Here is a 16,697-nt window from a genome sequence, read left to right as displayed (position 1 = left end):
CTGGCTGAGCTAGGGGGCAAGGCTTCCCAGTAGGGGGTCTATACATGCTATTTCCCTCCTACCCTTGCGCAGGGAGCTTTCCTGGTTGCTGGGCCCTGACCTTCGGGTCATCACTCCTCAGCCCTGGGAGGTGCCCAGATCAGAGCAAGGGCCCTAAGCAGACCCAGGCAGGGAGGCTGAGGAACAGGGGGACAGGGAGAAAGCCCGTTCCTCATATGGACAGACGAGGGTAGGGAGATTCCACCCATAAAGAGGCCCCCAAGCCCATGCAGAGCCCCTCAAAATCCACAGATGCTTAAAACATATACAGATCTTGGGCCACCTGGGTGACTCAGTCCGTTGAGTGTCCAACCAGCTCAGGTCACGATCTCATGGTTCATGAGTTCAAGCCCTGTATTGGGCTCACTGCTGTCAGTGCGGAGCCCGCTTTGGATCCTGTGTCCTCCTCTCTCTCTGCTCCTCCCCCACTCACATTCTCTCTCTCTCAAAAAATAAACATTAAAAATAAAAACATATACAGGGGCGCCTGGGTGGCTCAGTTGGTTGAGCGTCCGACTTCGGCTCAGGTCATGATCTCAAGGTTCGTGGGTTTGAGCCCCGCATCAGGCTCTGTGCTGACAGTTAGCTCAGAGCCTGGGGCCTGTTTCAGATTCTATGTCTCCCTCTCTCTCTGACCCTCCTCTGCTCATGCTGTGTGTGTCTCTCTCTCTCAGAAATAAATAAAACATTTAACAAATTTTTTAAAAAAATAAAAATAAAAACATATACAGATCTCCTGGACACACATACAAAAGTGGATCGCTCCATACAAAAGTCCAAACACATGCAGTCCGTAATACATGCAGACCCCCAAACCCATATAGCTATCCAAACACACATGTCCCCAAAACGCACTCAGATCACCGTGTACACGCAGATCCCCAAATACACGCAGATGTCTCCAGACACACACACTGAGACCCCAACACATTCCAAGTCCCCAAGTGCACAGACTCCCAAATATACAGACACCCCCAAACATACCATGCCCCCAAACTCAGGCATGCTTGCCGTCCATTTCCCCTGGATCCCAGACACGTGTTGGGCCCCCATACCTGCAGTGGTATTGCCCAACCCTCTGGCTTCTTGGGGGAGAGTGGTCATAACTCCAGGGGAGAGATGGGGGTTGGGGAGTCTGTGGGAAGGGAGCATTTGTGGGGGGCACATATATGGATGCTTCATGGGGGCCACAAGCCATACTGGTGCAGGAGGCAGGGAACTGCATGGACCTTCGTGGTGCTCCTGGGAACTGTGGGGCTCTGGGGGGAGTGATGTGTCACCCACATGTGGCTCTGAATCCCAGAAACTGGAATGTTCCAGTTGGAGAAGGCCCCTTATGGTCCTTTGTCCATTGGTCCCTCTGGCACCCATGGGGGAACTGAGGCCCAGTGGCGTCCCTCAGGCCTCACCACCCCCAGTCTTCACCTTAAGGGACCCACCATGGCCGTGTGCTGAGAGGCCAGGGTTGTGGCTATAGGCCTGAGCCTTAATTTCTCCATTTGTACTCTAAGTCCCTGGGAGCTCCCCAGGTGCCCACTTCCTGTCTTTCCTCTTTAGAAAGGCGTCATCTTCCAACAAATACCCAGTACACCGTCTGTCCTTTGTCGGGCACCTGACACACCAGCCCCAGCACATCTGCTACGTTCCCAGCCTCTGCCCGGGCTGGGCCTTCCTCCCCCGGAAAGCCCTTCTCAGGTCTGAGGAGATACCTCATATCGTTTGAGGCCAAGCGGAAATGCCCTTTTCTGGGGGCGTCAATTTTCCCAGGAGAGAGTCATCTCTCCCTGAGGCACTTAGTCCCACCAGATACTTTTTGTGCTTCTCTGTTACTTTCTTTGGTAATCATGTTGCCGCACTAGCATGTCCACTCAGTGAGGGCAGGGGTGTAGCCTTCCCCGGGCCCACACACAATAGGGCCACACACACACCCCGGGTCCCGCACACACCCTGCCCTGAATGAATGAGCAAACTGCTTAACCAATGGAAGAAACTGGTTCAGTTTTCTTTCAAACAACTTGTGCCCCCAAGACCAATGTGAGCCCCGCCCCCTACCAGTTTGAGACCCCTGCTCTAAAAGCGAACAGTATCCCCCCCCCACCAGAAGTGCTCAAGTGCCTTTCAGGCCAAGGCACCACTGTCCATTTGGGAGGGAAATCATGTCCTTCATCTGTCAAGAAGGCCAGTCTCTCTGTCATGGTCACTGCAAATGGAAGCCCACTACTACATCCCACCTCCCCAAGGGGATTGGGACCCCAAACCCCTGGAGCTGAGAGAGACTCTACATTCCTGTTCCCAGATTGGAGCGTAGGGTCACCCAAAGCACCCAGTGATGTCCCCCGAGCCACAGGGTCAACTTCAGGGACAGCCCGAGATTTCTCTCTTTGTTCCAGAGAAAGATCTCCCCCATGGGACCCCAGAAATTCATCCCCTGAGGCCAAGGCCTCCCGGCTTGGGAAATTAACACATCTGTCAGCGCTGGGTGGAAGGGACTCAGCCTCAGCCCGACAGACCCAAGATGTGGCCATCAAGGACCCAAAGATGAGGACGGGGCGCCTAGGTGGCTTAGTCGGTTAAGCATCCGACTTTTGCTTAGGTCATGATCTCGTGGTTTGTGGGTTCGAGCCCTGCATCAGGCTCTGTGCTGACTGCCAGCTCAGAGCCTGGAGCCCATTTTGGAGTCTGTGTCTCCCTCTCTCTCTGACCTCCCTCTGCTCACGCTGTCTCTCTCTCTCCTAGAAATAAATAAAAAATATTAAAAAAAAAAAGGACCCAAAGATGGGGTCTTGGGGGCATCCATGGTCTCCACTCTCTTTCTCCAGAAATGTCTGAGAGCCCACCAGGTGCGCAGGACACAGGGGCAGGGAGTGAACAGACCCAGCCTGGCTTCCTCCATTGCCCAGTCCTGTGGGAGGGGTGATACCAGCCACATAGTCCTGTCAGAGACAGAGGCCTTCAAGGAAGAAATTCAACAGGGGGAAGCAGTAGGGGTAGGTGGCAGGGGAGGGAGCTGCTTTGGGCCTTTCCGAAAAGAGGGGTCCTCAAGGACCAGAGGACATCAGCCATGTCTGGATGTGGGGGAGGGACTGTCTGGTGGAAGAAATGGCAGGTGCAAAGGACCTGAGGTGGGGACATGCTGGTCAGGTTCAGGTGCAAGGGGGAGCCAGTGGTGACTAAAGCCGGGTGAGTGAGGGGCCAATGGAGACAGAGGAGAGCAGGGAGGCCGCATGGGGCCTCAGGGGTGGGGATGAAAGGGTGGAGGGCAGAGCAATGGGGAGTCGTAGAGGGTACATGAGTAGGCAGGGGCTGTGGTCTGATTCAGGATTTTCAGAAGACCCCATGGCTGCTGTGGGGAGAAGTCCTATTGGGGCAGGAGGCCAGGCCAGCATTTGGTCGGAGACAGTGGGTGCTGTGGGTGTGGGAAGCGGCCAGAGGCAGGCCTGTGCCCATGGCAGTGACTCCTTGTGCCAGCCCTCCTCAACTGCTCCCTTCTGAGGGCCCTGCCTTGACCTCAGGCAAACCTGGATCTGGAAGAGATCAGCCCAGGAAACCTGGCAGGCCTGAGGCCTCCTTGGCCCTGGTGGAGGGTAGGGTGGTGGTGGTGGGGCCTAGATGGGCCTCACAGGTACCTCCACTTGGTCACAGTTCAGATGGCACCTCCTATTATTGAGTGCCTACTGTCTGCCCAGGCCCACATGCCACCTCATTTACACACAGGACCTGCCTGACCCACAGACAGCCCAGCGAAGCACAGATCACGGTCCCCATTTTACACAGGAGGAATTGGTCTTTCCCGGGGCCACACAGAGAGACCCCAGATTCTCACTCTAGCCTGGGCTTGAATCCTGGGGCCATCCAGCTATACCCCAGACTCACCACCCCTGCACAGTCTGGGCAGTGAGCTTGGAGCATTGCTGGGATCCAAAATACTCATTCCTCGGCCTGGGGGTGACAGGGAGGCCTCACAAGCTCCCAGGGTACAGGCCCAGGAAGGTCCTTTAGGGGGCTGAGAAATGGAACCCAGCCTCTGGGTGCCCCTCACAGGGATTCAAGGGTCAGGGTTGGGGTGAGCTCTCTGACCCCAAATGGGATCCCAGTGTATGATAAATCCTCTCTGAAAAATGACATCTGTCTCCTGGTGCATATGTGCCTCAAGTCTTCTGGAAGGCCAGAGCCCTAACATTTCTACACTCATTGCATCTGAGTTGGGGTTCCTTTCTCCTCTTAATTTGCATTTTCCTTATGTCTGCCTGGTTGGGCAATGATTTAACGAGATAAATCATTAGTTGGAGATAGAATGTAAAACTGAGCTCAACTTGGTCAGGTCACAGGGGCAGCCACAGAGCTCCGAGAGGGGCAGTGATCCTGTCTGAAGTCACAAAGAGAGGGGAGTGAGAAGTCTGGACGCCCTCGCTCCTGGCTTTTGTTCTCTCGGAACAGGGACAGCGTTGAGCCTATCCTTTCTCCGAGATCCCTAAGTGTCTCCATCTGGCCTCAGTCTTCCCTCCCTGCAAAGTGGGGGCTTCAGACCAAATAAGCAGCTGCCAGCTCTTGCAGCTGAAACTCCTGGGCCCTAAATGTTCTGAAATCCCATTCCCTGAAACCCAAGATTCACTCCTTGACTCAGACAGGTAGTGGTAGGCAGGCATGGGGACAGGATAGAGCAAGGCTGACTTCTCCCAAAGCCCCTTTGATCTTGGTAATCAAATCCCACACACTTGCCTTTCTGAGTCTAAATACTGTTTTGAACCCAGTTTCTTTCACTCCAATAGTCTGAGAGTTCTTATCACTGGATGCCAAATGTCCAGAGGTCCTGACCTTTCCGAGTGGGGATTCTAAGCCAGGACAAGGATGAGGCCTCAGCTATTTCTGACTCCTCAAGAAGTCTGCAACAAAGAGACTGAAGATAGCCAGGTAGATCGGTCGTCCCTGTCTGTAGCCCTGGACCCCGAGAGAGGCAGAGAGGGGTGGGTGGAGCATGACTGTGAAAGTAACACTTTTATGTCAGCTTGTCATGTGCTGACAGTCTCGCAGGGCTATGACTATTGTTCTTATACCCATCTCCCAGATGGGAAAACTGAGGCACAGGAAAGGAGGCAACCCAGGCAGCTGTGATCTCCTACCCAGGGCTCCATACCCCCTACCCTGCCCCCAGCTATCCAGGCACCCCGTGGGCCCAGCTGAGGCCCCACATTCGCTTCGTGAAGCTCAAATCCCACGGGGCAGGTGAGGGTCATGGGAGTCACAGGCACACATGAATGGTCATGCCACATGCAGATTTGGGGCAGTGATACACAAGGGCACAGCCATAGCAGGAAGGCACTGGGTTGTGTACGGGGGCTCGGAGGATAGGCAAAGGGGAGCATCCCAGGAGAGGAGGACACTCCAGCTGACAGACCAGACATACAGGGGCTCATGGCCCCACAGTTCCCCAAATGACACCAAGACCCTCAGACACATGCCCCTTGGACATACGACCTCTCAGAAACACAACCCTTGGACACACCCTCCCCCTCGAACACAGCCCTCAGACTCACACCCTTTGGACACATAGCCTCTCAGGACATACAATCTCTCAGACTCACATCCTAGGACGCGCATCTCTTAGATACACAACTCTCCAGCGCACAGCAGCACACTGGGACTTCCAAACCCAACCCGAACCACAGATGCCGTTCTAAGGACACCACACAAACCTTGGCCCGACGCGACACGCACCTGCTGGGCCTGGGCCCTCTGGACGCTCAAGTACCAGCCAGGCGGCAGCAGCACAGAGCTCGGAGCGCAGGGCGGCCACAGGTGCCATCGGAACGGGCGGCCCCGCCCCCTCGGGAGCTGATTGGGTGAGATGGGAATTATTTGTATGGAAGGCGCGTTCGCGAGCCGTGGTGGGCGGGCACTTGGGCGCGGCCCCGCCCCGGGAGTTCTGGGGATTCGGAATCAGACCCCGGAAGACGCCAAAATGGGGAGGGCGTGTAATGAAGAAAGGAGACGGGAGAGCGGGCTGGATTAGACCCGCCAGACTTCCCCCACCCTCACTGGGCGCCTGTGACCTTACTACTGTGACCCTGGCGCTAATTCGGACCTTGTCTCTAATTTGGACCACTGCTAGCCCCTACTCTAGACTTATTCTAAACTGAACGAAATATAACTCTGACCCAAGATCCTGAAGGCCCCAGAGAGGGAACCCTTCTCGAAGCCAGCATTGATCCTTGCTCTCAGCCAAATGGAGGGATTGCAGAAAGCTGGCTCTGGGACCGCCTATGTGGGCCCGCTCATCTGTGCCTCCTGTAGCTAGATGTGTGCCTCACGTTTCTTGACCGGAGGGCAATAGACCCCTCGGCTTCTAGGTGCCCTCCACCAGTTTAAAGGTCAGCTGTGTGAAGGGGGAGTGGCTTCCAGGACTAGACCCCAGCTGGGACCTCTGCATCCACTCCCTCCGTGGGATCCCACAGCACAGGTCTAGGCCCAGAGGGGGGGAATTCAGAGCAGAATTAGTGAATGAATCAATGTGAAAAGAATTACAGAGTGAAGATGACTTTTGGATTGTGTAATCGTGAAGAAACCTCTAGTCTGGAGAAGGCAGAGCTGCCACACACTCCCCTGGCTCTGGGGAGTCAGGACTGGGCTAGAAGGGTCAGGGAGGGCTTCCCAGAAGAGGGGGCACTTTACAGGGCTTTGAAGCATGAACAGGAGTTTGCCACTGGGAGAAGGGTTTTCCAAGAGGCAACAGCACTTGCAAAGATGCAGAGGCACGGTGTATTTTTTGGTGGGGGACATAAGGGAAATGGAGCCAGAGAAGAGGGCAGAAGTAGATTGCCTGGGCATCCAAAGGGAGGCTAGGAGAAAGAGAGGAGGGGGTCGATCTGGGGCAGATAAAATGGGGAATCAGGTGGGCTGCAACGGCTATCTGGTACCTACCTTCCTGGAGGACAACAGGGGAATCTAGCTAGAATCTTGGATTCCGTGGGGAGCATGTAGAGATGTCAGTGTGTGGGGGACACTGAGGCAGGGAACTGGGGTTCTACCTCAAACTTCAATCTACCCATCTGTGACATGGGCAGTTTGGATCCCTAATCTGGGTAAAGCTTTCATCTTTGGACATAAACTAGGGTTCACAGAGGCATAAGGTCCAGGGGTCCTGCCTCTGCCCCTACATCAGTGCCCAACACCAAACACCCAGGTGTCGCAAGGACACACAGAAGCCAGGCTAGGATGGGGGCTTCTGCCTGGGCTCCAAGGCATAGAACGAGGCTTGGGGAGCATGGAGGTGGCTGGGGAGCCCCGGGCCCCCCGAGGGCTGCTCTGTTTACCCGTGGCTGCCCGCCTGCCTCTGATGCAACAGGCAGGCTCTGGTTACGTGAGGGCAGCAGCTGGAGCAGCTCTGGGAGCAGCCAGGGTGTGTAGGGAAGGGTCTGTCTGATCTGAGCTGGCTGGGCCTGCCCCCCCCCTCACCATGGGTCCTTCCCTCTGCCCCTCCCACCACTAGGACTCCCTCCTGTGTTCCTGCCCCCCCCCATGTCCCTTTCCCACCCTGGTCAGTTCTGTCTTCTATCATTTGTACTCTGTTTCCTGTAACAGCTCCTCCTTTTTGTCTTTACCCCAGTCCCTGTCCTGTACCCTCCCCCATCACTGGCTGTGTCACCCCATGTGAAACTTCATCCCCTATCAGGGCAGTCAAAGTCCCTACCTCAGTCTTCTCAGTTGAGGGGACACCCTTAGTTGCTAGAGTAAGAGGCTGGAGGGGAGGAGGGAGGGTTGAGGGGGAGAAGAGAGTGAACAGGGCCACAGAGAGGATCTGGGAAGGGGGCCCGGAGGACGGGGGGGGGGGGGGGGGGGGGGGGGGGGGGGGCAGGAGTGAGAAGGTAGGGAGGTGGAAAAGCTGCTTCTCCCAAATCCCCTTCCTCTAGATCCTCTCCCACAGTGTCAGAAGGGGAAGGCTTTGATGAACCCTTCATGGCACGTGCAGTGTGGTCCAGCAGGCAGGGCCTCAGGGTTGGAGAGCCTGGGTCCCCATCCCGGCTCTGTTTCCCACTCACCACATGACCTCAAGCTGGTCACGGCACCACTGTGAGCTTATTTGCTCATGTGAAAGTGGGGAAAATAGCAGCCCCTCCTCCTGGAGGCTAGAATCATTTCAAGGCCCACCTTTAATGCCCCCTCCTTCCATTTGGGGTTTCTCTACCCCCATCCCTCCTTCCAGCCCAGTGTTGACCCAGGGGGTTGGAGATGTCTGTCTGACTCTGTTCCCCCCACATTGGAGGCTCCCCTGGGCGGAGTCTCCTGTGTACTGGCACCAAAGGGGTGTCTCCAAGGGTTTCTTGAAGAACTGGAGAGCCCTGGAGAGGGTCTGGGTGATGGAGGGGCATAGGGACCAAGCTTGAGGCATTCGGAGACCTGGCTGGGGGATGTGGCAGAGCTAGGAAGGGGTTTCCCAGTGGTAGAACCCCTCTGGGAGTATAGAGCAGGCCTGAAATAAAAACCAGAACTTAGATTTTGGCTAAGGACAAAGAGCCAAAACTGAAGTCTGATTCCCATTCTGACCACTGTGGACCAACTAGAGGCAAGTCAGTGCCCTATGTGGCCTCCTTTTACCCCATCCACAGATTTGAAAGAGACTAGGGTGACCCACAAGATCACTTCCAGGTCATCCCCACCTTCCTGGGTGCTAGGCTCCAGCTTGAATGCCCCATAGCACAGGGAACTCATTGCCTCTCTCCCAGCCTCCCCCACCTCCTGTCTCTGGGGCTTTCCTGGGAGCAAATGCTACTGAGTCGGGGCTGGGAGTGCCCACACCTCCACCCTGGTGAGGAAGGGAGGCTGCCAGCACAGCCCAGGAGCACATGGGGGCAGGTGCAAGGTCCTGCTGGGGAATCCTGCCTCATGGAATCTTAGTTCACTCTCTGAAAAATGGGGGTGAGGGCGTATGGGGTGAAAAGGGATGGAGGATTACAATGCATCCACAAGGACCGGCCAGGAAAGTGGACAATGACCACTTCGGAGGCCTGGCCAAGGCTTTGCCTCTTGCGCCCCCTGGTGGCCCAGCGGGCGTGGGCGTTCTCTAGGTGGGAAGTGTGGGATGGACAGGCAAATAAAATGCAAATAAACCAGCCAGCCAAGTTCAGAGCCCTCTGACTTGGAGTCGTGAGGGGTCTTCAGTCCAAAGTCCTGATCTTCGAATGGAGAAGACTATTATTAGTCAGTAGTTGAGATTGCACCTAGGGGCTGTGCGTGATGGGGAGCCCTAGGAGGGTCTGGGGCACCCCAAAGCTGCATCCTACTAGCTCACAGCACAAGAACAGCCCAAGGCAGCCCCTGGAAAATATGCAATCCCCTCACTTAGCTGCCTTTCTGTCCTGCAGGTCTGACAGAGCCAGCCCGTCATGCTCACCAGGGCATCCTCTGCAGGGCCTGGCCAACAGAGGGCAGTCAATGTTTGCTGGATAAATGACTGCTTGATGGACATGTGGAAGGACAGAGAGACAATGAGTGCCTTCAGAGTGGGCAAATAGTGAGTGACTTGGGGAGGGTGGAGCACACACCAGTCAGAGCCTCTAATCAGGTGGACCGGAGGATTCTCCCTCCCCACAATCCGAGCTGGGGTTAAGTGGGGAGGCATGATGGCGGCACAGTAGGCCCCTAATACACCCTAGAAAGGGGAGAAAGAATGGACTCCTATTTCCTGGCAGTGGGAGGTGATCCTTCTTCCATACCTCCTGTGTCCATGAACCCCCTCCTATTCTCTCAGGCCCCTCCACAGGACCCCCTCTCTCCCATAGGGTACCCTTGACCCTTGCCACCTCTCTCTTCCAACCACTCACACCACCAAGGGAGGGGTGGGGAGATGCTCTCAGAGCAATCGGCCTGGGACTCACCTGGACTATATTCAACCAACTCCATTCTGATCGTCCTGATATCTGGTGCTGGCTATGGCACTGGCACACAGGGGGCCTTGGAGGTGTGTGGACCAAGTGGACCCTGATCTTCCAGGCTTGAAATTCACAGGGGTCAGTGTGGGCTTTTCTGCAGTCAGCAGAAATGGACTCAAGGCAATTTTGGCAAATACAGTAAGTTAGAGACCAGTGAAACTGAATAATCAAAATTTACCAGTGTCCGGTACAGTTGGATCCAGGACTCCATGCAGTGTTCTTGATCTCCCCTTCCATCTGCCTAGCTCAACAACCCTAGTGGGAAGACCATGACTTTCTCAGCCTTCCCAGCAAAATTCTTGAGTGAGACCTCTCACCAGGTCACATGCTCATCTCTACCCAATCTTTGTGACTTGGGAGGTGGTGGTTGTGATTGGCCAGGCTAGTGTCCCACATCCACACCGGAAATTAAAAGTGGCTTTTCCATATGGCCTGAGCCTGGGGTGGGCATTTCTGCTCAAGACAGAATGCAGACCAGGCAGGCAGGTACACAAATGTCCACCTCAGCCTGTGAGAAGGTCCAGTCCAGGCTTCTTTATCCAGATGGAGAAAAGGAGGACCAGGGGCGCCTGAGTGGCTCAGTTAGTTAAGCATCCGACTTTGGCTCAGGTCTTTATCTCATGGTTTGTGGATTCGAGCCCTGTGTCAGGCTCTGTGGTGACAGCTCAGAGCCTGGAGCCTGCTTCAGATTCTCTCTCTCTCTCTCTCTCTCTCTCTCTCTCTCTCTCTCTCGCTCTCTCTCTCTCTCCCCCTCTTTCCCCCCTCCCCCACTCATGCTCTCTCTCAAAAACAAATAAATGTTCAAAAAACAGTAGTCATCTTCAAAAGAAGAAAAAAAAGAAAGAAAGCAAAGGTGGCCAAGAGAGACCCAGCTCTAGGCCCCATGTCACACAGCATGAGGCACAGCTAGGACTAAGCCAGTCTGGAGTCTGCTGTGTGACTTTGTACAGGTCATGCCACCGCTCAAAGGCTCTCTCTCCGCATTTGTATTTGGGGGTGACACCTGCCTTACAGGGCTGCCTGAGGATGAAGGATGAGAAGACGAGCCTTGCAAAGCCCCCAGCATAGTTCCAGGCACACTGTGGGTGGTTGTTCAGGATTAACAGGGTGGCAGTTACTGGTCTGGGGGGCTGTGACCATGACCGTGTCCATGATGAATGGGGGGCAGGCAGGAGTCCAGAGGCAGCAAAGCCTTGTCTCCAGACATTCGCAGAGGGGCCCAGAGGCAGCGCTGAGCAGAAGCAAGAGGAATGTGCTGGCCACACCTGCTTGGTCTTCAGTCCCTACCAGACCCCATGAAGGTGCGTCCAAAGGCCTAGCTGTAGTGGGACCAGGGAGTGAGGGGCAAGGGTCAGGGAGAGGCCCGAGAGATCCTCAGGGTTGCAAGGTCACCCTGACGAGGTGGCACCTGAGACAGGAGGTGCTGGGTGGGATGGGGGAAGAGGTGACACCCAGGGGCAGGACTCCCCACACTTCTGGTCAAGGGTGGTGACTACGCCTGACCTCTGTGAGCCTGTTTCCTTTTCTATAAACGGGACTGTGCTAGAGGCCCTGGACTGGAGAGGCAGGTGAAGTCAGAGGCCAGGGGAGACTGTGACTCGACCCAGTAAAGGTTACCAATCACCTTGCAGGGAGCAGTTTGGGGGGAAAGTGGGGGTGGAAGGCTCCGGGAAGGGCAATGGGGCAACAATTCTGAGGAGGCAGGGAGCAGGGTCTGCAGGGATAAAGGCAGGATCAGGAGAAGCCACAGAGAATTTTATTTCAAGGGGGCACGGCAGCAGAGGGACAGCAGACGACACAGGGTGTGGGGGGGGGGCATCAGGGCGCTGTCCTTGAGGCTGGGTGCTGGGAGTGACCAGGGCAAAGAGATGGGGGTGGGGAGGTGGCGGGGTGTGGGCCGGGGCTGGTGGGCGACACTGTGTGGACCACGGGGGGGGAGGGCTGCTGACCCTCTTGGCAGCCCCTCCTGCCCCAGGCCCTCCCAGACACTCCCTAGGCAATCCCACATCCGGCGGGATTCCTCACCAACCCCAGCCACAGAGCTAAGCCTAGTATACAGCAGGTGCTTAATAACTGAACATCGCAGGTTAACTGCATACACATCAACTCCGTTGCCTCTGGTCTCTGGAGACTGTTGCTCTGTGGCACAGAGCACCACCGCAGTACCTGGCAAATGGGCAGGGCTTTGGGAACTACAACAGCCAGGGCTCAGGAAGTCCCTTGGATCCCTCCCTTCTGCCGGGCTCTGCCCTACACGGGCACAGAGTGACAATGTGCCAGGCCTTTCTTGGTGCCATGCTCTCCTCGCGTGGTCGATCACACCTCCCAGTACTGACGCCTTCCTGCAGTCCTCTCCCATCAGGGTCTTGGCCTGGCTGCATGGCTGGCCTTGACCATGGAGCATCCGCAGTATGAAGCAAGAAGAGGTGAGGTGGGCATAGGTACATGAGGGCTGCCCTCTTGGCACCCGGTCACCAGGAAAAGCCTAGGCTGGCCTGCTGGGGAGGCCATGCAGAGGAGGACGGGACCCCTGCAGCCGACGGCACGGGTCAAGATCCAGATGTGTGAGCAAGGCCACCTCTTCCTATGCAGCCCCTTCGAAGTCTGATGAGAGCCAGAGAGTTGCAAGCCCAGGACACTGCCCAGCCGGGCCCAGCCCAAGTCGCAGGACTGTGAGCAGGCAAAGGACTGGGGTTGTCGGCCACTAAGTTTGGCGATAGTTTGTCATGCAGCAGTAGCCAATTGCTACAACACACATCACTAGGCAGCAGCACCCTCTGCTGCCTGCTGAACCACTCTGACAGAAGGGAAAAAGCAGAGACCAGAGAGGAGAGGGACTTCCTCGGGGTCACACAGCAGGTCAGCAGTGGAGCGAAGATTCCTAAGCTGGGTGGGTAGCCGTCATGCTGGGCTCTGCCTGAGAGAATGTGTGTTAGTAAAGCCACAAAACGTGAGCTCCCCTTTCTGTCTTGGCAGGGGGAACTTGGGATCGAGGTAGGGCCTGTGGCCTGGATAAGGGGCAGGGGGCTGGCACAGAGAGCACGAGGGAGACGGGTTGACAACATCCTGAGCAGCAGAGGGCTCAAGGTCCCTGCCACGCTGAAGCCTCCCACTGCTGAAAGCGTCCTACAAGCCCGGGGAGAAAGCCCAAAAGGTTAGACAAGCAGATCCCTTCTCGGACACTGAGAGGGTGGGTTAGTTCAGAGCACAGACTACAGAGGCTCACGACCCCACTCGGCACTGACCTGAGCCAGAGGAGCCAAAGCACCTCCAAGTTTCTTCCGGAATCAAGCTGAGGAGGGCAGGGGTGGTTCCTCGGGGCTGGAACAAAACATGGGCAGCGTCCTTGAGGCCAATGTCAGAGGCCATCAGGTGTGCTCAGTTAGGCTGGAGATGGGTTTGGGTCACCCTCCAGGCCCCTAAGACCCCTGGCCTCAGCCTTCAGGGCATCCTCTGTAAAAATGGGACCAGACGCCCACTTCAGAGGTCATGGTCAGGACTCATGCAGGACTGGGCACTTCAAACCCGCAGGGTTTGCCAAGAGAAGTGTTAGCAGCACTTTAAGCTGCTAGAAGCATCTTTCAGAAGCAGGCACAAGCAAGGCATCTACAGCACTTGGGAAACCATGAATTAAAAATAAAAGGTATGGGGGCACTGGGGTGGCTCAGTCGGTTAATGACCCCACTCTCAATATTGGCTCAGGTCATCATCTTGTGGTCGTGGGATCGAGCCCCATGTCAGGCTCCACTCAGTGTGTATTGTGATTCTCTCCCTCCGCCCCACCCCTCCCCTGCTCTAACTCTCTCACGTTCTCTCTCTCAAAACGAAACGAAACAAAACAAAACAAAAAAAACAGTAAAAGCTCTGGCTTTTTGCGGCCCTACCGTGCATGGGGCGCTGTGTGTGACACGACCCGGTAAACTCTAGCCCCGATAGCTTGCACCAACCCACAGCAGAGCAGCCAAGCCCAGACAGTTTCTTCAATGCAAACGAGCCCAGATGGACCCTTGTCATGCTACCCTCTGCAAGAAGATGGCTGCACGTCCATTCTTACACGTTCACCAGGATTTTTTGTTTTTGACGATCCTTGAGTCTCAGTTTTCAGAAGCAGTAACAGATTTTTTTCCTCTTTCTAAACGTCTAGAGGGGGCCAGGCATGCCAGGCATGCCCCCAAGTGCAGGAGTCGGACGTACATCAAAGGAGAGTTACAATGTACAGCATGTGCGCGTGTGCCCAAGTGCATGTTTATTAAGTTATAATGTAAATGATGACAAAAACTCTCTCCCCAGGGTGCGAGAACTGTAAGTGCTTTTCACTTTAAGGCCATCTGGTCCTTGGCTCGAAGCCTCCTTTGGCTCCAGGCACCCTCCCCTGCAAGCCTCACGGGCTCTGTCTCCCTCGTGCTCACCCCCTCCAGCCACACTCGCCTCCTAGATGTTTCTCCAACACACCCAGGTCACCAGCCTCTGTCCACCGCTGTCCAACCTGGAACCCCCTCCCCAGGTCACCTCCGTCTGCGTGGTGTTCAGGACTCTGCTCCCACCTCTTCGGAGAGGCTCCCTACCTCCCTTCCCTTCCTTCACACATCTGAAATGCTCATCTGTTCCACGTTTACCGGGCTGCTGTGTGCCTCCCCGTAACATGTGTATTGGGCACCGCTGCGTACCCGGTGCCCAACCCGGTGCCGGGCATACGGCAGAGCTCAGGACCTGGGTGCTGGGTGGCCAAACGCTTCCGCTACAGACACCAAAGGACGAGAGGAAGCCACCAGACACCATGAGATGAGGAAAGGGAGTTGTCTAAGGAGTGAGAAGCAGCAGTTCTTGTCTGAGAAGCAAAGTCCTTACAGCGAGGGGGCTGAGAGCAGGAGCGGGTGGTCCCTGGAGCTACCTGTGGCCCTGGGCGGCAGCATTCATGTGGTCCCGGATGCTGATGGCCTGTTTGAGAAGACCCTCCACGCTGCGGAAGTAGACGCTGCTGTCAACAAGGCTCTTCACAGCGCTGAAACAGGAGGATGGACCCAGTTGGCACCACCCCACTTTACCCTGCCCCCCTCACCCCCCCCGCCCCGTGCCTGTTCCTTTATCCTCCCAACCAGAGGCTGGCAGGGGGCCTGCAAGGGCTCAGTGCTCAGCAGGCACCCTGGGGATCCTGTGGTCCTCCCTGAAGGCTTATCGGGGGTTTAAAGTTTAGACTTCCCTGCCATGCCTAGATGACATCTATGCGACAGAGCGCCTGATGGTCAGAAGCAATTTTGTTTTAAGTTTTTACTTATTCATTTAAGTAATCTCTACACCTGCGTGGGGCTCGAACTCACAACCCCAAGATCAAGAGTCGCATGCTCTTCTGACTGAGCCAGTCAGGCGCCCCTAGATGCAACTTTTACATCCTGCTGCTAGACCGCCTGATGTTTTAAAGAAGCTGTAAGCCTGTAAAGATGGCCTCTTAGATAACCTATTCCTGCCTCTGAAGGAAGCTTATCAATTCAACTGTGCAGAGCTCTGGAGGTGAGTTTAGAGGGAACTCACCAAACTCACAACTAACCAGGGGGACACCACTGCAAAGTTGTGCTAACCTCTGGTGTTGGTGCCACACTCATGAATGTCTAATGAAAATGTCCCTTCTGGGGCTCCTGGGTGGCTCAGTCAGTTAAGCATTCGACTTCAGCTTAGGTCATGATCTCGCTGTTTGTGAGTTCAAGCCCCACATCAGGCTCTGTGCTGAGAACTCAGAGCCTAGAGCCTGCTTCAGATTCTTTGTCTCCCTCTCTCTGCCTCTCCCCTCCTCATGCTCTGTCTCTCAAAAATAAATAAATGTTAAAAAAAGAAAAGAAAAGAAAAGAAAATGTCCCTTCCAACAGTGCAACAGTGAAATGTTTACCAGGTCACTCAGGGCCTTGATAATGCCAGCAAGTCACCAGCATAATATCCACAGTAAAAATACAAGTGTCATCATCCCCAAAAGCAAGGGAATCGAGAGCAAAAATAAATGATTGGGACCTCATCAAGATTAAAAGCTTCTGCACAGCCAAGGAAACAACCCACAAAACTAATAGGCAACCAACGGAATGGGAAAAGATAGTTGTAAATGACATATCAGATAAAGGGTTAATATCCAAAATCTATAAGGAACTCACCAAACTCCACACCCGAAAAACAAACAACCCAGTGAAGAAATGGGTAGAAGATATGAACAGACACTTCTCCAAAGAGGACATCCAGATGGCCCACAGACACATGGAACGATGCTCAGCATCCCTCCTCATCAGGGAAATACAAATCAAAACCACACTGAGATACCACCTCATGCCAGTCAGAGTGGCTAAAATGAGCAAATCAGAGAATTCTAGATGCTGGCGAGGATGTGGAGAAACGGGCACCCTCCTACACTGTTGGTGGGAATGTAAACGGGTACAGCCCCTCTGGAAAACAGTGTGGAGGTTTCTCAGGAAACTAATAATAGAACTCCCCCATGACCCAGCAATAGCACTGCTAGGAATTTACCCAAGGGATACAGAAATGCTGATGCATAAGAGCACATGTACCCCAATGTTCATAGCAGCACTCTCCACAATAGCTAAAACATGGAAAGAGCCTAAGTGTCCATCAACGGACGAATGGATCAAGAAGATGTGGTTTATCTATACCATGGAATACTACATGGCAATGAGAAACAATGAAATCTGGCCATGTGTAGCAACATGGATGGACCTTGAGGGTGTTATGCTGAGC

At 54.9% G+C, this 16,697-nt stretch overlaps 2 protein-coding genes across 4 annotated transcripts in view; both read right to left on the bottom strand.

Annotated features, from left to right (window-relative positions):
* Positions 1-13,225, bottom strand: part of LOC120229248 (myocyte-specific enhancer factor 2B-like) — a 25,854-nt gene extending 12,629 nt beyond the window's left edge. Inside the window, exon 1 of the mRNA XM_039228086.1 lies at positions 13,211-13,225. The gene's annotated coding sequence lies outside the window, so the exon portion shown is untranslated. The remainder of the gene's footprint in view (positions 1-13,210) is intronic.
* The window catches only part of BORCS8 (BLOC-1 related complex subunit 8), a 14,046-nt gene continuing 9,048 nt past the window's right edge, over positions 11,700-16,697 (bottom strand). The window contains exons 4-6 of one of the 3 annotated variants that reach the window (XM_039228090.1): positions 14,857-14,967; positions 13,211-13,286; positions 11,700-12,882 (exon numbers count right to left, since the gene is read on the bottom strand). In XM_039228090.1, the coding sequence (XP_039084021.1) occupies positions 13,253-13,286; positions 14,857-14,967 (145 nt within the window). In that variant the 3' untranslated portion in view covers positions 11,700-12,882; positions 13,211-13,252. The other 2 variants (XM_039228091.1, XM_039228092.1) reach the window with 2 other exon arrangements.

The sequence above is a fragment of the Hyaena hyaena genome, unplaced genomic scaffold, assembly GCF_003009895.1.
Source record: "Hyaena hyaena isolate Hyena2069 unplaced genomic scaffold, ASM300989v1 scaffold_30, whole genome shotgun sequence".
NCBI lineage: Eukaryota > Metazoa > Chordata > Mammalia > Carnivora > Hyaenidae > Hyaena > Hyaena hyaena.
Note: the sequence above shows the minus strand (reverse complement) of the source record. Positions and strands in the feature narration are given on the sequence as shown.